Source organism: Ischnura elegans, chromosome 9, assembly GCF_921293095.1.
Source record: "Ischnura elegans chromosome 9, ioIscEleg1.1, whole genome shotgun sequence".
Taxonomy (NCBI): domain Eukaryota; kingdom Metazoa; phylum Arthropoda; class Insecta; order Odonata; family Coenagrionidae; genus Ischnura; species Ischnura elegans.
In genome coordinates this window covers 5775994-5797042 of record NC_060254.1, presented here as the reverse complement: position 1 = coordinate 5797042, position 21049 = coordinate 5775994, and the positions used below count along the sequence as shown (strand labels likewise).

Here is a 21049-nt window from a genome sequence, read left to right as displayed (position 1 = left end):
ATCCACATAGGGTAGACCGGGGCACGCATATATTTCAATGAATTTTTTTATTTTTCATGCCTTACCTTTGGAAATTTTAGACATAGTGGTTTTATGAAGCAGCTAATAACGTCAAAATTTTATGCTTTCAGTTGTTGGCCTCTTTTCATTTTTAACTGTAGAAAATGTATTTAGATCACAGTCTTGCCCCGTTCCTGGGGGCAATGCAATGCTAGACCAGTGCTGTCATCTGATCGGACATGTCCAGTGATGATTTGGCCTTATTGTAGTGCAATATTACTTTCAATTCTGTAACCTTATCGCAAGGAATGGTCGGATTGGGTTTGTTAGATCCAAATATCCATGTATGTACACTTCACCGGATAATGAAATCAAATCCTAATTCTCTGAAGAAATTGAACTGAATTTTAAATTTTTGCTTTTGAACCAAAATTTTAAATTGATGCTTTGAAGAATGCAGCAGCCTGTAAGATGGAGTTGAAAGAGTTCTGATTCTCTCTTTGCATGTGCCGATGCAATGCGATGCTTGCCCTACTCATGTACCATTTCGTTTAAAATCTCTTGGATGGGTTAAGTAACAGAATTTCATCTGTGGAAAATTTTAGGGCAAAATACGACAGGCACATACTAGCGTGAATCCTCCTAAGAGATTGAACAACCTCAAGGAGAAGCTCAGTGCTGTAGGTTAGTACAGTGGAAGCTGGTTTAGCGAATATTAGTGACGTTTTTAGCGAGGTAACAAGGATGGCATTATAGCGTGTGAAAGCCTTTCTTTTGCCAAATAGCCTATATTTTACAAGTAAAATAAGTCAGATAAAGCGAAGCCAAACAGTTCCTTTCAGAGTATAGGCTCAGAATTATGGCATATATTTCTCGAGGGTGATGCGCTGCTGAGTAAACGTTAACTATTGTGGTTTGTATTATCTGTTTATTAAAATAAAAATTTAAGATGTGTGCCATATCACCAACACCAGAAGTCAGTTATGCATTGTAAGTCTTTCAACCTGGTGTTTAAGGAATCATGGAAGGTATTTTTTTGCTGTACAGCTGGCTGTAGAAGTGTTCTTAGGAAAAAGGTCAGTGCCTGCATTGTGTAGAAACTTCAACAGAGGGACAAATAGGAATATTGTTGCAACCGTGATTAAGTTTCATGTCATTTTCTTTTTCTCTGTATGATTGATGATTTGCTCAATAGTACATGTCAACTTCACAGCTACATTCTATCGCCTTGACTGATTTGCAGTGGTGGTTACGTGTGGGTGTCGGACTGCTGTGGTCAGCGCCACCTCTCCGTCTTCTCGGGCTCGCTGTTTGAGGGCGTCCCTCACACCCCCAAGACAATGCTGAAGCTCATCTACCACTGGGCGTGCCAGACGAGCCCCACCAACATTGCACAGTGGGTGCAAGTGGACATGAACTACATCAAGTCGTTCAATGCATCCATGCGGGCTGTCTGCACGTGCGTGGTGCACGAGAAACTCAAGGCTCTTGGCGGGTGGCAGCGGGAGGTGGAGGTGGCCATCATGACGCTTGGAACTAGCACCAATGATGGCAAACTGAAGCAGGTGTGCCTTCTCCCGTAAATACCCTCCAGTGAGGGGTAATTACCCACTTGTACTACTCTCGTGATTTCTGGGCTTATTCAGCATCAATTCCCGTTGGAAAAAAATTCCCCTGTACTCTGAATTGAACCATGGATCTTGGCTATCATCGCTACTGAACGCACCACTCTGCTATCCAGGTTCCTGAATGGCAATGGCAATGTTATGCATGAATCTCACCTTTGTTCATGCTGCAAGCTTCAAATATACTGCATACAGTGCAACCTCGATAAAAGAGACCCCACGGTGCTCAAATAAACTCTGGCTATAGCGAATTGTCGCTTGACCGGAAGTGGAGCAAATAAGAGCCGAGAAACCCATTGTCCACACTTGTGTAGGAACAGGATTGGTTCGGCAAGGGAGACATTTCTATCCAATAAACGCAAGCATAAGTCCAGACGAAAGGTGATGTTTTTGTTGCATCACTAAATTTCCTTGCCTAAATAATAGCCATTCAATTTATAAGCACCGTACTAAATAAAAGTCATGCAAAGCATTGCTTTGTCAACATTATCCCAATGCACAACCAACGAAGCCATTTATTTAAGTTGTGCATTTACTTGATCAATCTATTATTTTGATATTTTCCACTGAAAATTCAAACAATTGCTGATAGAACAGTGTCATGGTTATTTAAAGCCTCAAATGCACACATTGGCATTTGTTTATTGTTCCTGTACGTTACGTGGCAGTTATGTGAAATGACGTATTGCATTTGTTTTTGCAGACGAAAATGGTGGAAAGTGGTAGAACGATCCTGTCTCGGAAGACTTTTTCCATCACTCAATGTAATATCTTTATTATCTATGCTAAAAAGTCTGCCGAACATTCTTAATGATGTGATTAAAATTGCCTATGTTTCAAAAAATTTCCATTTTTGAGTGTTGAGAGCGACATCATTGAAAGAATACATTGAGTGTATCCACGACACTGCAATAAAAACAATTTGAATTAAAATTGGTAATATATGAAAAAATTAGAGATGTGCGAATAGTATCCGCGAATACTCGAATACCTCGAATAATAGAAAGTATTCGATATTCGAGATCTCGAATAGTTATGCCAAAGGTACCGTCTCGAATACCTCGAATACTTTGAATTTCGCGTCATACACTGTCGCTCGCACGTCGTTGGTAGTTGACTCGGAAAAATGAGAACTCAAGTCGTCTAGTGCATGCAGCGCCGTTTTAGGCAAGCTGACGAAATACATCAAATTCACGGGTTCGAGCGGTGAAAAGAGTTCGACGTGGGGAACCGAAATTGATCTGATGAAAAAAATCCGAAAATCCCAGGTGTCCCCTATCAGGAGAACCTCAGTTCCGTGGGATAGCAATATTGGCGCATTTCCCACGATCCGCTATCCCCATCCATTCAGCGTTCGCCCCACCCCCTCAGACGATTTCCTCTTCCCCGAAAACAAAAAAAAGGTCCCGGCTCGTGCAGGGATCGTATTACGAAGACCTCAGCTTTGAAAAAAATATCATACATCTTTTGATAAAATGAGAGGAGGTGTTTGCCGTGTGTCCTTTGTGGCTAATAATGACAGGCACTTATTTTGAATCTTCCCCAGGAGATGAAACTACCATAGGGAGGAACTCAGTGCTGTGGGATAGTGGCATTGGCGCATTTCCCACGATCTGCTATCCCTCTCCATTCAGCATTTGCCTCACCCACTCTTGACGATTTCTTCTTCTCCGAAATCAAACAAAAGATCCCAGCTCGCGCAGGGATTGTATTACAAAAACCTTAGCTTCAAAAAATATCAAGTTACGCGAGAAAAATAAAAACGTGTCTCGCACCCACCCCCTTTTCTCACCCACTGACCTTTTTCTACCTACCTGCTTCGAATTTCCCCCTTTCTCGAGGTCAACTGCTGCATGAGTCATCTACTAGCCCGAAAGGTGTCTAACAATGACTTTCGGCAATTATTATTACACCTTTATTGGATTGAAATATTAGTAATGTGCGCGTAATTTAAAAAAGAATAAGACCAAACACGACATATTTCTGACTTTATTTAAGCATTTTGCGCATGAAAATAAATACCGGGAAGAAGAAGAAATACGAAGGAGGCGTAATGCTCAAATAGGGTGGTTTCCTATTATTTTTTATTGCCTAAATCGAAATATTAATACTCCTGAAGTACGTATTTAACGCTTTTAGAATTTTATAAGACGTTATCTATTTTTCGCGATTAAATTAAAAGTGAAAATTTTCAAGCGCGCGAAAACGCAACGGGTAAGTATGAATGCCGGGAAAAACTCCGCGTGACGTCGTTCTGGTTCCCGCTGCCGCAAGTGAGGTGACCTTGGGGCGAGGCTCTGAGCGCTATTACGACGCAGGATGCTAGCAGGTAGCCGAGTACCATGCTAGCTGGTAGCGCTTGGCTTAAATAAGGGTTATTAATACCTTATCAAACAGACTGTGTGATTATTAAGACATGTTTCCCTGAGCTCTGTGCCTCATGCATGCATTGGTAACCTCACACGATGTAAAACTCCGATCCTCTCGTGTAGAAACTAGGTCCCTGTGATGTCACGTGGAGTGGCACCGCATAGGCGCCAATCTGGCCTTTTTCAAATGAGGTAAAATTGAACATTGCCATTAGTCTAAACCGGTATTTCTAGAACGAAATAATTTGTATATTATGAATACACTAATGGTGGGTAACGAATCACAATCAATACCTTTCGTTTTCTTCAATGAAGGAAACTACCCTATTGTTTACATAAAATTAAAATATTCCATTAATCAGCTAAATTCCTGTTTGAATCCTTTAAAGGCAATCACAATTACTCGCCAAAATCTTGGGTTTCCTGCTGCATAGGCGACCTAGTCAAACATTTTCACATTCATCGTTTAGTATTCGAGGTATTCGAAATTCGAGGTATTCGAATATTCGAGCAATGATTTAATATTCGAATTCGATATTCGAATTCGAGAAATCTACTATTCGACCCATCCCTAGAAAAAATATTAACTTCATATTTTAATACAGAAAATATAATTTAGGTTTTCAGTGGAATTCTCCATAACTGAGATTAATGACTCTTGGTGAAGATTTTCCGTCAATGGAGACTCTCGCTATGGCGAGTGCGAACACCAAAAGTGCCTCGTAGAAATGGATATTTTTCACATGTTAATCATAGTGTCAATTGACGGCGCTCCTGCTATTTCTCGTAATGGCAGGTGTCTCCTATTAGCACGAACTCGCTTTAACGCGGTTCCCCTGTACTGTGAAACCTGTTTGCAACAAATCCTCATACTGCAAAATTTTAGGGAAACCTCCCCATTTCAAAGTCAATGGCCCAGTCCCATATGCACCCTAAAGGCAATGCCTGTTAAGAAATAAACTTCTCCAACTACGAAAACTCTGAACAATGAGGTCTTCACTTGGGCCCCTACCAGGAAAAGGGTACCTCTATTAAAAAAATTGAAAAAGAACAAGGTATTTTGTTTCCAACTAATTTTTTCCAACAATATTAATGTAATAAGCTGGAAGTATAGTGGAACCGCATTAAAGCGAAACCTTTCGGTGTTGACACTCGCCATAGCGAGGGTTTCCATTGCCATAGAGCCTTCACCAAGAGTCCCAAATCTCTGTAATTTCTTGCGACCTGTTGGAAATGAAGTTAACATGGAGTGCTCAGTCTCAAATTCACGTTGTAAACTGTTGTTCGTTAAATATGTAGTTCATTTGGTAAAAATATTACGGAATTAACATTCGTGAAATTTCGATCTTCTTTTGTTCCTCGGGCGTCAGAAAGCAGTCAACAGCATAACCGCATGTCCATGAGTTGTGTGAAAAGAGAGCATTTGAGGGTGAACACCATGGCCAAAGATCACGAAACATGTCTGAGTTAGAAAATGAAAATAATAGATCAACATGAAAGTGGCATAATTAATCCGTCTTCCTATTCGCTCGTCATAATTTAAAAAAAATAAGAGAAAATTAGGTCTGCCGTGGTGCGGGAGGACGAACCATCATAGCAAAAGTGCTTGAGCAGAACGTGGAGAAATAGAAGCTTTGCTTTGCTTTCAACTGCTGTGCGGGATGCAAAAAATTGAGGGATCAGGTTCTTTTATGTGTTTTTATTCCTTGTATTAATAACGTTAGACAGAGAAGGCAATAGTGTAAGCATTCGAAACGTGGCGTTTACCGAAGAGTGATGAAGATAAAATGGATTGAACGTGTAAGTAACGAGGGAGTGTTAAGAAGAGTGGGAGAATAGAGAAATTTCCTAAAAACCTTAAACAGAAGACGGGACATCATTTTGAGTCACACTGGCCTGATGAAGACAATCGTGGAAGGGCAGGTGGACAGGGAAGAAGGGCAAGGGACGGTCCCGAATGAGTTACACAGGACAAAAGGTTATAAAGGATGTGAAAGAGTAATTTCGCTGTGAAAAGGCTAGCGGATGGGAGAGAGGAATGGAGAGCTGCGTCAAACCAACCCTAGGATTGTCGATTAATGATGTTGACGAAAGAATTCATGTTCAAAACCAAAACCATGGTGCTTCACCCAAGGTTGCTAGGAGACCTTACTGTTCAATCCCCTGATTATGTATTAATGTTTATGATTAATTTTTCCTTGAACTTGAACGTTAACCTCGTGGTCTCTCTGACCCTCTAGGTGAAGGTTGAGATTCTGGGTGTTCTGGATAAGGAGAAAAATTTGGTGCGCCTGTTGGCGGTAGAGCCGACCAAGAAGACGTCCAACACACCTCCTTCTCTCAAACGTGACTACAACCAGATCTTGGGGCCATTGATGAGCTGGGTCGACAAGAAGAGCATCATTGTCACCGACCTGTCTATTGACCAGAGCTGTCTCAACGAGCTGGGATTCATGAATGTGAGGCAGACCTCTCCGGCGGCACCCAGTGGCAGAAACTTAAAAATTGTTGAGTATCTCAGCACGTCCATCCCTCGATCTTTCCAGGTATGTATGTGGTTTATTGATTGCCTTTAATTGATTGAGTCTATAATAGGAAGTGCTACTACTCGAAATGTCAAATTCTTGAATACAGGTATCCCTCACGAATTTGCTTCAATAAAATTCTGCTGCAACGCGTCTGGGCCTCAAAGATTGCTCTCACTTAGTTCAAGCAATATTTGTGCTTGACCTTGACCACACAACCTGATTAAACTCTCATTTTACCTCTTCATGAGGAAGGGAAAAGTATTGAGGAAAGATAGAGCATCAATTACCTCAATGTATGTATTCATGAATTCATTGACTCTGTAAAAGATACTAATCGTTTGGATGGATGGATAACTTGTGTCATGTCAGTAGTAGGGAAGCACACGGATTTTTTACATATGAATTCACAACTGATAGTAATGTGGAGTCAGCTGACAATAAGTGCTTACGACCCTTTCCATGCCTCGATAGTGGCACAGCGAGGGGGGCCTGAGGCTTCCGACCTTCCTCACCCCTCCCCCAAAATATAAAAACACAATTATGCACTTTGCGTCATAAAAGAAAACAAAATATTGAAAGATCATGAACTTACGAAAGACTTCTTCTCTACAAAATGGAGCTTTTTATCGATTTTGGAAAAGTGTTAAAATTAGTTTAAAAACCTCTACATAGTACCCTGTTTTTCAAAACTTTCCCCCCTGGTTTTGGACCCCCTACCAAAACAAAATTGATGGCTACCCCACTGCCTTGATAGGCTGCGATTAGAGAAATGGAAGTTGTACCTAATCAAATGAATAATGAGTATTGAGTTTTATCCTTTCTAGACATTAGACAATATATTTTTGGAGGATTTTTTTTCTGTGATATTTTGGCAAATTGTTGCATATTTTAGTTTCTAATTTCTCTCTTTGGGGGCTTTCATATTTAATGCCTATATCCTTAAGTTAATTTAACTTTCAGTACTAGAGATAGCGCATTCCACATCTACAACAGTTATCTACCAAATGTCTCAAGCCACAAACAAAGTGACTTATTCATTGTTGATGCCATGTGAGAATACATTTTGACTATTGATTTGTTACCATGAATACATTTAAAAATTTTGTGAATTTATTTATATAAATTTTTCCTTTTTCATTTTATTTTATAATATTAGGTAGCTGCCCATAATTGCATGAATGAATGTATCATTAAATTATGAGCAATAAATAAATGATGAATCACAGGTTCTGGCACATTCATGGCATAAAGAAGTGGATATAAAGTGTGCTTATCTATCTAAAGAGACTAAGTAAATCAGATGCCAAGATATACAGCGCCAGAATTTTAACTTAGATGATTATCAATGCACTGTCATTTCAAAGAATAAATTTGCTCTTGTGGCACTTTATTAGTTTTTTCCATCAGAAAATACCTCCATCTTCAGTATAGTAATGCAATTTGAGTTAGCAATAAAAGTGCCGCTGTACATCCACTCATAGGAGTAAATGTGGCACCTGACATGGTTTTTGATCAAATATTATGTTGTAATGTCCATTGTTGTGAAGGGGACTTTGGGTACCAGTCGATAGTTTTTTAAATTAAAAGTTATGACTATTATGGAATGCACATCCAGGAACTGATTTAAATTATTAGTTTGGCTTTGAAATTTTTCTCAACTTCTCTTTTTGTTTCCATCTGATGAAAGTCCTTTCTTTCAGAATGTGCTGCCTATGCTTAACCGTGTGACCATTCAACAGTTCCTGGATGAGATTTCGTGGAGAGAGAAATTTGGTCCTTCGCCGATGCAAGCATTCAAAAATTTGGTCACTCATATAGCAGAATTAACCAAATTAGAATTAGGTAAGTGTTTTCACTTAATTTGATCAGTTGCATTGTAATTATCAATGAAAAGGTTTCCTTTTGAAAAAGTAAAACAGCATTCGAATTGTCTTAAGCATGTTGGCATGTGGCATTCTTGTTTGTTGCTCAGCAATGACGATGTACAGCATTCTAGAAGAATAGGGTAGTTTCCTTCATCAAAGAAATCATAATCCATTAATTGCAGGTTGTGCCCCAGCATTGATGTGACAATTACATGCCAGTGACTGAAATTGAGAAGTCCCAGTTCACTTGTCAATCAAAGGTCAAATTTAACCTTATTTGATAAAGGTCAGAATGGCATTCATTACAGTCATTGACCGTATTATGTCTTATGTTAATGGCATTCTTTTTTATGATAGGTCTTCCTCTCGAAGTGAGGAAAGTCATTACCCCCCTACACAAATAGTGTTTCTGTTGAGTTCAATGGTTAAGAATCATTGTGTCATGGTTGTTGGAGATTTTTAGAAAGGACAAAAATTGCAATAAGATGTACACCCAACCCCTCCCTCTCTATTTACCTGAGGAACTAGAGGTCGTAACAGGTCAGGGAAAACTCTTGGATTCTCATCCATGACTCTTAGGGAAGATTCATGTCCAGGACGAGCAAATCAAAATGACCATAGCACGATTTCGGCTGGATGAGGGCTTGCATCCTAGTCTTTCGCCTTAGCTAATAAACTTGCCTTTGAAAGTACAGCAGTCTCCCAATTATACGGCTGCGGTTTATCCGATTTGTGGATTATATCTGTGCATGAGTTCATATCCCTTCAACGCTTTCCGCAGTTTCTATAGAAAAATATAATCGGACGCAAAAGCACCAGGATGTTTGCATTTTAATGCAAAGCTACACTGGGCTTATTATATCCATTAGAGTCCCCTTTTTAAAATGGAATTATTTCATTTACTTGCTCACAAAGAATGTATCGAGTTTATGTGGATGTCTAATCAAGCAATCCATGCAACGATTAGCAGCAGGAAAAAAACTCTTGATTAATTTTAGACTATTTTTTAGAGATGTGCGAATAGTATCCGCGAATACTCGAATACCTCGAATACTAGAAAGTATTCGATATTCGAGATCTCGAATAGTTATGCCAAAGGTGCCGTCTCGAATACCTCGAATACTTTGAATTTCGCGTCATACACTGTTGCTTGCACGTCGTTGGTAGTTGACTCGGAAAAATGGAGAGAACTCTATTCTTTTAGTGCATGCAGCGCCGTTTTAGGCAAGTTGACGAACTACATCAAATTTTCGGGTTAGAGAGCGGCGAAAAGAGTTCGACGTGGGGAACCGAAATTGATCGGGTAAAAAAATCCGAAAATCCCAGGTGTCCCCCATCAGGAGTACCTCAGTGCCGTGGGAGAGCAACATTGGCGTATTTCCCAGGATCTGCTATCCCCCTCCATTCAGCATTCGCCTCAGCCACTCTCACGATTTCCGCTTCTCCGAAATAAAAAAAAGGTCCCAGCTCGTGCAGTAGGGCGGATCGCAAAAATCGATTTTTTTCAAATCCATCTGGCCCAATGAAAAAAAGTTGTGGGACCGATATGAAGACGCCTCTCGAGTGGCTATGAAGGTGTGCGAACTATGGTGATGCGCTTCTCTTCCATTATGAATGTGACTAAATAGATTTAGCGGTACCACAGGAAGTACTAAAACTTACGGAAAATCGTAATAGGCCAAAAGTGGGGTTTTATTAAAGTATAAGACTCAAACAATTTTAAAGGAGCATTTTAAAATATGCGATATTTTTGCGTGTAAGTGCATGGAGGAGCATAAGGTTCCCCCAATGAGAAGTATTTTGAGAGACAATCTGACGAAAAGAAAGATGATGGCTGCTGGATTGAACCCTAAAGAAACTCGACAACTTAGGATAAAAGGGAATCGCAGGCGAGCGTTGAGTCATCATCGTCAATTCCTGCACGGGAAAATAGTATCAAAAGTTTTCTTCATCAATTCATCCGAAGAAAATTAAAATGGCGAGAAATTAGCCGATTTGTATCTCTACTTTCCTCATGAAATAAACATAAAGGACTATAACCTCAAATTGGAACTTCTTCGGGGAAAATGCGTCTGCCAACTGTGATAGAGGTATATGCAAGAACCAAGCAACAGCAATGCTCGTTCCCGCAACTTTAGCTGACGCAAAAGTCATAACTTCTTAAGATATATCAAAGCGAGTGTACCGGAATTACTTACGTAGACAGAAAAATATGCTAATTACTGTGAATAAGAAAAGAGAGGTGTCATCAAAGGGTCTCATTTTATTGGAATGAAAGACTATACTCTTGTCTGATGAAAAAAGGGAAGAGGACTTATCAATACAAGTTTATAGGGGAATGTGTGGTGTTAGTTGAAGAAACAGGGTCCCACTTTTGGAGGTTTGTCTCCCCCGTCGGAGGATTAGCAAAAGTTATAAAGTCTGCGATTATCGATTCTTTTCCGAGTGAAAATTATATACACAGAATTAAAAAGGATTTGATTATGATGGTACCAAGCGAATACCGCCCAAAAAGGAGGCATCATCCCTCTGCTATAAGCATAATTCCAACATCCCTTGCAGTGTGGGTAGACTCTTCTCGGGATTCCCACCGGGTTAATTTTTCCATAATGGCCAACATTTCAAGCTCCGACTGGGGGCTCATCCTAAGAGATAAATTTTGTTGAACCCCAAAAAGAGTTTACCCACATCATTCGCCGGGAAGGCATCAAATCGTATTTCATCCCTTACAGTGGTCTATTTGCTTATTGCACTATGTTGACTTGGATTTGCGACATAAACGTTGGTAGGGTAATCTAGGGACCCAATATGCGTTTCCGCAAGGATGCGTTTTGCGACCAATCCGAGATATTTTTTAATTGCTGGATTTTAATACCGACGTAAAGTACTACCCGCTGATGGTATAGTGGAGAGAGACTCCGGTTCCTTTGGCTATATCCGAGCTTAGCGCTGTGGAATTTAAAAATCTATTGATAAAAGTTCAAATTTAAATTTCAATATTCCTTTTATTATACATACGGACGAGAGATTCAAGAAAGAATTTACCAAAACTTTGTTGACAGCAGCAAAAGACAAGGAATGACAATAACATAAGAAATACAGACTGGAAAGCAGGTAATTGAATAATTCCTTCGTGATTGTTCCTCACTGGACGATGCTGATAAATCAAATATTAGTAAGACTAACGAAGAAAGACGCACTTGGTGTGAATTTTGCTGCATCTGGGGCGTTCGAGAGGGGAGCGGGGAGGGTACGCCGGCGGCCTTCACCCTTATACAGTGGAACTTGGTTAGTACGTTCCTCCTTAGTACGTTTTCCTCCTTAGTACGACGATTTCTCTCGGTCCCGGTACCATCGGAACAAAATACAGGTAAAAGTATTTGGTTAGTACGTTTGAAAAAATTGCGCTTTCCTGGTTAGTACGCTCAATTGCTAGCCGTGACGCAACCCGCAATTCGTTCTCCAGTATCTTCTTAAGGGTCGTAAAGCTCCGAATTCATGATTTAATTTATTATTACTAGCCATAAAAATTCTTGCATTCATTCTACATATCTTTCTTCGACCGTGATTTATCCAAATGCATTTCTCAATTGTTATGACGCGATGAATAATAAAATATGGCCATTTATCAGGAATGTCTGACTATGCAAAACTTCAGCCAATGAGAAGCCGCAATTTTCCCCACCCCGAGCTCCTCACCTTCTATTGCCTCTGCAGTGCCCACTGCGCACAAATTTCACGAGTGGGTTGCTATTGCACGATTTATCATGATGAAGAAATGAGTCTTATCCAATTCCCACTTTATCTAAAGCAGTACTGCACGACGTCAATGCTACGTAGTTCGTGCGTATTTGACTGCTGCTGCGGGAGCAGACGATGCTCTGGATCTCCACGCGAAGCTTAGCTCAAAAATACTTGATCTCGGCACGAAAGCAGACGACATTAAACAAATTTTAAAAGTAAATTTCGACTGTATAATATAAAATATTCTTGTAATTACCTCGTAATCTAATAATCTTGCGTGTTATTATTCGATATATCGATCGCTATAACAATCGATATGGCTTTATTCCAGAAGCGCGAATGTGTACGGCTGTTGCCGTAATTTAAGGTTAATATAATTTTGTCCAATTTTTATGATGTTTAAAAATAACCCGTTGACATACTCAGGGTTGTTTTATATTCACCGAGTATGCAGTGACAAAAAAGAAATGACTTAGCTATACTTGTCCTCTTTCTATAAATACATGAAAGACGCCGTTTTCATGTAATTGTCTTCGTGAAATCTATGAAACATTGTGATTTTTTATTCACATGGTATTGTTTTTCAATGTAGCGCCCATTTTCTTTATTTTAAAGGTGAAAAGAGTTCAGGAAGGCGATCCTACGAGAACTACCGATAGTAATTGTAATTGTGACGACTTTTCCACAGATTGCAATTACCCCGACTGCTATTTTTTACTTTCCTCGTTAGCACGTTTTCCTGGTTAGTACGTTCATTTTTTGCGGTCCCTTAAGAAACGTACTAAACAGGTTCCACTGTACATCCATTTAGTCACAGCTGTCGGACAATACCGGAATAGAAGTGCATAACCTAAGTTCCCAAACCTTCATAGCCACTCGAGAGGCGTCTTCAAGACCGTAGTCTCCTTTCCTGCGTTCGCGATGTAAAAATATTTCATCACTTCTCTAAAAGTTGGTAACATCGATTTGTTTAACGCCGACGAGGCGCCAAAGAAGGGATTAGTCGTCTCACTACGCATCGTTTTTTACCGTCTACCATCTTCTGATTTATATTATGAAAGATAAACGAACTCCTAGCAGCATGCGCTGGATGAATTTTGCTGTGTTAGAGGCGTGGGAGGGGGAGAAGCGAGCGTGGAGGGGAAGGGATCGGCCTGCGGCTCTGGTATCCGCGACGCTGCGTGGGCGTTGGAATATTTTCTTCGCGGACGCGGACTCAAATTAGGCATTTTGTGGCTAAACAGTGGCAGATACGTCAAAATGCACGAAATTTTTGCTCTGAAAGGGCAGTAACTCGGCAGAGTCTATTGGGAATGACCATAAAATATTATATTTTTCGAATTTTGACCCTCCCCCCCTAAATTGCATTTGAGCGAGGGTCAGGGGTTCACGTACAGGTCTCAAATTTTTCAGGCCTTATTTTTGATCGGTCCCACAACTTTTTTTCATTGGGCCAGATGGATTTGAAAAAAATCGATTTTTGCGATCCGCCCTATCGTGCAGGGATCATATTACGAAGACCTTAGCTTCGAACAAATATCAAGTTACCGGAAAATAATAGAATCGCGTTTCACCCTTCACTCTTTCTGCCCCACTGACCATTTTCCCGCATCCATCTTTTGATAAAAATAAGACAAGGTGTTTACCATGTGCACTTTGTGGCTAATAACTACAGGCACTTTTGAATCTTCCCCAGGAGATGAAACCACCATAGGGAGAAACTCAGTGCCGTGGGATAGTGACATTGGCGCATTTCCCACGATCCGCTATCCCCCTCCATTCAGCGTTCACCCCACCCCCTCCGACGATTTCCTCTTCTCCGAAATCAAACAAAAGGTCCTGGCTCGCGCAGGGATAGTATTACGAAGACCTTAGCTTCGAAAATAAAATCAAGTTACGCGAGAAAAATAAAATTGGTCTCGCGCCCACCCCCTTTTCTCACCCACTGACCTTTTTCTACCAACCTGCTTCGAATTTCCCCCTTTCTGGAGGTCAACTGCTGCATGAGTCATCTACTAGCCCGAAAGGTGTCTAACAATGACTTTCGGCAATTATTATTACACCTTCATTGGATTGAAATATTAGTAATGTGCGCGTAATTTAAAAAAGAATAAGACCAAACACGACATATTTCTGACTTTATTTAAGCATTTTACGCAAGAAAATAAATGCCGGAAAGACGAAGAAATACGACGGAGGCATAGCATTTTGGCGTAATGCTCAAATAGGGCGCTTTCCTATTATTTTTTTATTGCCTAAATCGAAATATTAGTACTCCTGGAGTACGTATTTAACGCTTTTAGATTTTTATAAGACGATATCTTTTTTTCGCGATTAAATTAAAAGTGAAAATTTTCAAGCGCGCGGGTAAGTATGATTGCCGGGAAAACTCCGCGTGACGTCGTCTGCTTCCCGCTGCCGCGAGTGAGGTGACCTTGGGGCGAGGCTCTGAGCGCTAATACGACGCAGGATGCTAGCAGGTAGCCGAGTACCATGCTAGCAGGTAGCGCTTGGCTTAAATAAGGATTATTAATACCTTATCAAACGAAGAAAACTTTCCGAATTTAGTCAGTTTTAATAAGTGATTATTAAGACATGTTTCCCCTAGCTCTGTGCCTCACGCATGCATTGGTAACCTCAGACAATGTAAAACTCCTACCCTCTCCTGTATAAACAAGGTCCCTGTGATGTCACGAGGAGTGGCATCGCATGGGCGCCGATCTGGCCTTTTTCAAATGAGGATAAAATTGACCATTGCCATTGATCTAAACCGGTATTTCTAGAACCAAATAATATGTATATTATGAATACACCAATGGTGGTTAACGAATCACAATCAATGCCTTTTGTTTTCTTTAATGAAGGAAACTACCCTATTGTTTACATAAAATTAAAATATTCCATTAATCAGCTAAATTCCTGTTTGAATCCTTTAAAGGCAATCACAATTACTCGCCAAAATCTCAGGTTTCCTGCTGCATAGGCGACCTAGTCAAACATTTTCACATTCATCGTTTAGTATTCGAGGTATTCGAATATTCGAGCAATGATTTGATATTCGAATTCGATATTCGAATTCGAGAAATCTACTATTCGACCCATCCCTACTATTTTTCATTGATTAGCCAATCAAAAATTAAGATGTTATCTGCAATCTTAAATTGTATACAGTAAACTCTCGATCGTACAAAGCAGGATATTACGAAATTTTTGATAATACGAAGTGAAATTGTGGTCCTGGTGAAAAGCCTATGGCAAATACATGTTGCTATTCGATAATACAAAGTTTTGATAGTACGAATGTTTTGAAATTACGACCATTGGGCTCAGTCCTCAGAGGCAAATGGAATTCTTTTATACGAACTACGGCAAAAAATTTATCAACGAAGCTAGTTATTCTGGCGAAAGCAGCAAAAAAATCAGTGCTTCTGACTGTGATGCACCAAAGTGTGAAATCGTAAATGATAGTCCAACTTTGAAGGGAAAGGGTTTGCCTAAAAACTAACGGTAGGAATAGAGGAGAAATAGGAGTTGAGTTAAAATATTGTGGCTGGCAAAGTTTCCCTATTTGTGTGCATACTCGTAAACATCACCGCGACAATACTTCGTAGTTTAACATGTGAGGAAGGTGACGTGGCATTTCTTATACTCCTACGTAAACCCCACATAATTGAATCATACCAAGAAAATGCTGCAAGTCCATAAAAATTCTCAATTTTCAACGTTCTTCCTGGTAAATAAGCGACCACTTTCCACATCAACAGTTGGAAATATGAGGAAGGAAGAGAATTAAGTCACTCAATGATAGAGGAAATATTTTTCATTTAAAAATTTTAATTTTGGAAACAATGTTACATTTTGGAGGAGGGAAAGGTTGGAGAAAATACTGTAGTTGTCAGCGATTTGAATTGACTTGACTCTTCGTTTTATTAAACCTGGTGGGGGGGTGTAGTAAGGATATCACAGATGATATAATACTTTACACATAAGCCCATATTGAGGGTGAAATGGCTTCTCAATTTCCAATTTGAATGGGAATTTGATGATTCTGTGCAATAAGTTTTCGCATAATTACCTAGCTATCTATCCATGAGGGATTCGGTGTCTGACTGTCTTTCGTCCTGGAAGCCCTGAATTGCAAGGTATGGGCTTGAACTAAATTCATGAGAGAATGTGCGAAGGGCTTCCGTCGATGCCTAGCGAGTGTCTAAGTAGCAAGCAGTGGAGTAGAAGTAGTGGCCGGGACTAGACATGACAGCAGTGACGACGAAGATGAAAGTGAGGAGGAGTATCTTAAATATTGGGCTCTATTTACCACCAATTTATTTTGCAGGCTACTCGTGATGAAGAGGCACTTCCACCTCTAACCATGAAATTTCTTGTAGCACTCCTACCTGTTCCCCCATTCCGAGAGATCTTTCTTTCCAAAACCTTTGTTTACTTTCTCCTGCGGCCTTTTGCCGATATTCCTGACACTCAACTTACGCATCCCAAACCCCCCTCCACTAGCATCTCTCCCTTTCCCTAGCATTTCCCACCCTTCTCTGGTGACGGAGCTTGAGTGCAATAATAGATCAAATTTAACTGCTATAATAGTTACTCCGAATAATCTCTGAGAACTTTAATGTTTATTTCCCTGGCAAACTGGAATCTGAGGTGAAATTGGCTGTGATTGGCAGAGTCAAGCAAATATGTATTGCAGTGATTAATGATTTACAGAAGAGTGTGACAAAAGTGGGGGCAGTGAAGATTTTTGTTGGGGTATTTCAATTTTGGAATCTTGTAGCAACCATGGTAGAATATTAAATTTCAAATTGTTTCATCTCTTTCAGATCATACAATGATGGCCTTGCTCAACAAGATCTCAAATGACCCATTCCAGAATTGGGAGTACAAGAATCTGTGCAAGAAGCCAGTTGTTCTCCCAACTCCGAGTCCCATGGTTAACGTCCTCCCCATCCCCAATCCTGAGGTATGTGCGTGCGTACATTATATCGTAGAGGTTATTTGATATAGTTGTGTTCTTCGTAGGTCATTATTTAGCTCATTTTCTAATTCTTATTCATCAAGCATAGAAATAAGTTCAGCCTAGCAAATATAGTGTGAAAATTCCACAGACGAAAAATCACCCAAATCCAGTAAAAACACCTTGTATTGGTCTGTGTCAGTTTATCAAAGATTAAAGAATGGGTATGTACAATATAGAGAATATGAGTAAGGAGATATGATCAAAAATTAAAGCTCTACGGATTAATAATCTTTGTTATTGTATTGAATTATTGGATTATATTTACCTTTAAAAAATTGGAGTGAACAAATTCATTTTTTGACTGAATTTTAAGTTAACTGAAGTAAATTATGTTTTTCCATGTGTATATTGTAATCACTTTTTGTTTGATGTGTCATTGTAGACCCCATATTTTCACTTTTACCTTTCTGATGCTAGTTCACATGTGGGTGTGTTCATTGTAAAGAAATATCTGTCAAAAAAATGTTGGTATATTTTAAGATTTTTTAATTTATTAGACTATTAAAATAAAAATAAAATAGTAAAATTTCCATGCAATGATCGAAAGGAGGGTAGAGTAAGGGGAAATTAAGATTATTGTGAGGGAATAATGGCGTGTGATTTTGAATTCAGGGATCTTGCAATGGGGATGTTCTTAATATTAATTGTGCTGTCCTTTTGATGTCATAATGTGTTTTCATTTGCAGCCGAGTGACGCCCCTGTCTCGATGATCGACCGACTACCTCAGAGCATAAGACAAGTAGGTTCTATTTTGGTGGAAACAGGCTCATACTTGCCTTTAAGTCTATGCTTAAAAAATGTAACGTATTGATAAGTCTATCAAAAGAAATGGAGGAAACTAAAAGTTACATTAATCAATAACTTTTGAGTCTTCATTTTTACTTACATGTAAATACAAAGCACTGCATGAAACAAGCATTGTTTCAAGGTGATCTTCACCCTTATTGTCCTTCTAAATTATTTGATGGTGATGGTTCATGTTGAAGAAAGTGCTCCTTGACCCTGCTTTATTCTAACTATATTATGTTATGTTATCATTCCTGTTTTTTTTAATGACTTATCTAAGGATCATAGTGTTGCTCCTCTCCAAGGAGTAGTGGACAGAGTTCCGTCCCAGATTCACCTTTGTCGATAGTTGATTTGAATTCATTGCAGTGATTTAAGCAAAATTGAGGTTGTTTGAGGGATAATGAAAGTGTGGTTGTGCTGTGGAGTGTTTTAAAAGTTTTCCAAATGTATATGGGTGTGGGTATTTTTGGTTATAGTCTTTCCTAAATTAATATGCACTGTTTTTAATTTGCGTTTTTGATTTGCATCTCTCAGATCAAATTTTGGCTAACCAAACAGCTTTCTCATCTCTGTGGTCTGCTTAAACAATTGCAAACATGATTTGTGTACATTTTTCTTAAATAAACATGTGGCATCATTACGTTGTGAGGTGGAGAAATTGAGGGAAGAGAAATTGGATGCATTGGAGGTTGCTCTGTCCCTACAAAGATGGACTCGGTACCACCATACGAAGTCATTTTGTCATGAAAATAATTGCATTTCATTTCTTTTGGTATCGTTAGCTACATTCTGTGATATTTGATCTTAGAATTGCAAAAAAAAGTTCATTGTATGCATGCATTTGATCATCAGTGTTAGCCACCAGCACTAGGTGATTAAGCTCTTTCAATGGAACTGTTTCTGAACTGTGGGGTGCCACTGCCCATTAAAATGTCTCCATGTAGATAATGATTCTTTGTCTCCAGTCTTATGCTCTTAGGTGGTGACCTTTATATCATGAATGCAGTCTTTATCTAGGGGTATGCAATGCTTGATGTCATTTGTGCTTAAAATGAAAAAGTGGCCTACAATTGTCTCGAAGGAGAGACATTGGAGTGGGTGGAATTCATTCATATTGGCCTGTAGCAAACAGGTGTCCACAAACCTGGAGAACGTAGAACACTCACAGAACTTGGGTCTTCTGGAAAAACTCAGGCTATTGGCTGAAAGTTGCAGAAAAATTGGTTTATGATGCATGCTGCATCTGGGGAAGTTAAGTCCAATGGGTTGAATCTTCAGAGTGCATGCGATGGAAAGCCAAAAATAATTAATTTTTTCTAAATTTTGGTTTAATTTTCCCAGGAAACCATATCTCTATTACATAATGGAATCTCTCCTTCCAATAAATTACCATGAAAAGAATTTACTGGTAGGATATTGCGTACTTGATATCTGTCACTTAATCAAATATTTACTGCTTGTAATTGGAACCTAATTAGCAGAACTGTTTGTTTACTGGGCTTCATTTCTAGGTCACTGTGACTTCTAACTGAAGTATATCATGGTGTTAAAATCTCTGTCATATTGAGCACATTTATTGCATTAATTCTGCTGAATCTTTTAGAGGAGGTGCCATATTTCTCCGAATGTAGTCCCCCTATGAATAAAATCACCCCCCCCCCCCCTAATTTTGAGGCTTCAGTGTCGGGAAAAAAATTAAAAAATGCGTTTGAATATAGTCCCCCCCCCTTTACAATTACCACGGGGATTTTTGGAAAAAAAGGTGGGACTATATTCAGATACATATACATATACAGTAATTAAAAATGTCTGTGGTGGTATTATTTCGAAAGGTGAAGGTAATAATAATAATAATAATAATAATAATAAATTCGTTTATTTCGTGGGCCTGTGGCCTATGAGAAAACCATTGCACAACTTTCACATGTTAAGCATGATATTACATTCCCAAAAGAAAATTAAAAAAAAATAAAAAGAAAAACATAAGATACACTTGTTGCGGACAGCCGCCAACTTACAAACAATTAGGCAAAAACAATACCAACGAAAGGAGAAACAGTTTCCAAAATGGAGATACTTTAGTTTCCCCTCCTTGGTGACATCATATTCATAAGGAAAAACAAAAAATGAAAAGAAATACAAAACATTTAATCGTTGTAAACCGCCGACAGCACACAGACAATACGGCAAAACAACAGCAACACAAGGGAAAACATCATACTGCGGAGTAACTGACCAACCATCGCAAGAAATCAAGGCGATAATTTAATATAACAATAGTGTCAGACAAACAGTATTAAAAAAAACAAAAAAAGTAAATAACAACTTAGTATGACACTCAAATTTAACATAATTTTACACTCAATTTTCTGCAACCATATGTTAGAGCCATTCGATTTAACACCGTTCTAATTTTACTTCAATCAGTTTTAGACAGACAGCATTTTAGGGTTATTTATTATGATATCGTACACCTGGGTTTTGAAGGCATGTATGGATTTAGTATTTCTAATTTTGGATGGTAGGGAGTTCCATACTCTAGAGGCGATTATTGTGAAGGATTTAGTTACGTGAAGTGTGCTATGTTGAGGGATGTGAAGATCTACGGAGTGATTCCTAGTGGATACTGCATGTAGATCTTTTTTCCAGGTAAATCTAGCAGCTAGGTAAACGGGATTACGAGTGGATAAAATTTTATAGGCAAGCAGGATCACATGGTATAAACGACGCTGTTTTAGTTTCAGCCAACGTAATCGAACGTAAGTATCAGATATCCTATCCCATTTTTTAGGTCATAAATGTAGCGCATTGAAGAGTTCATTGTTATTTGCAATTTGTTGTTACTTTCTTCGCAGAGATTAGTAAACAGAGAGGAGCAGTAGTCAAGGTGAGGAAAAATTAGTGACTGAACCAAGGTGGTTCGAATTTTGGGCGGAACTATGTTCTTGGTTCTATACAATTGATGTAGTATGCTCAGACATTTCTGTTTTGTGACATGGACTTGTTTTTTCCACTTGAGTTCCTTATCAAATATTATACCAAGGTTTTTAACCGTTTCTTCGTACGGTATTACACGATTTTCTAATTGAATTTTTCCAA

At 39.1% G+C, this 21049-nt stretch overlaps 1 protein-coding gene across 9 annotated transcripts in view; it reads left to right on the top strand.

The window, feature by feature from the left end:
- Positions 1-21049, top strand: part of LOC124165096 — a 97846-nt gene that overhangs the window by 18264 nt on the left and 58533 nt on the right. For all 9 annotated transcript variants that reach the window (XM_046542383.1, XM_046542382.1, XM_046542381.1 and 6 more), the window contains exons 9-13: positions 1244-1565; positions 6235-6540; positions 8223-8364; positions 16964-17103; positions 17847-17900. In XM_046542383.1, the coding sequence (XP_046398339.1) occupies positions 1244-1565; positions 6235-6540; positions 8223-8364; positions 16964-17103; positions 17847-17900 (964 nt within the window). The remainder of the gene's footprint in view (positions 1-1243; positions 1566-6234; positions 6541-8222; positions 8365-16963; positions 17104-17846; positions 17901-21049) is intronic.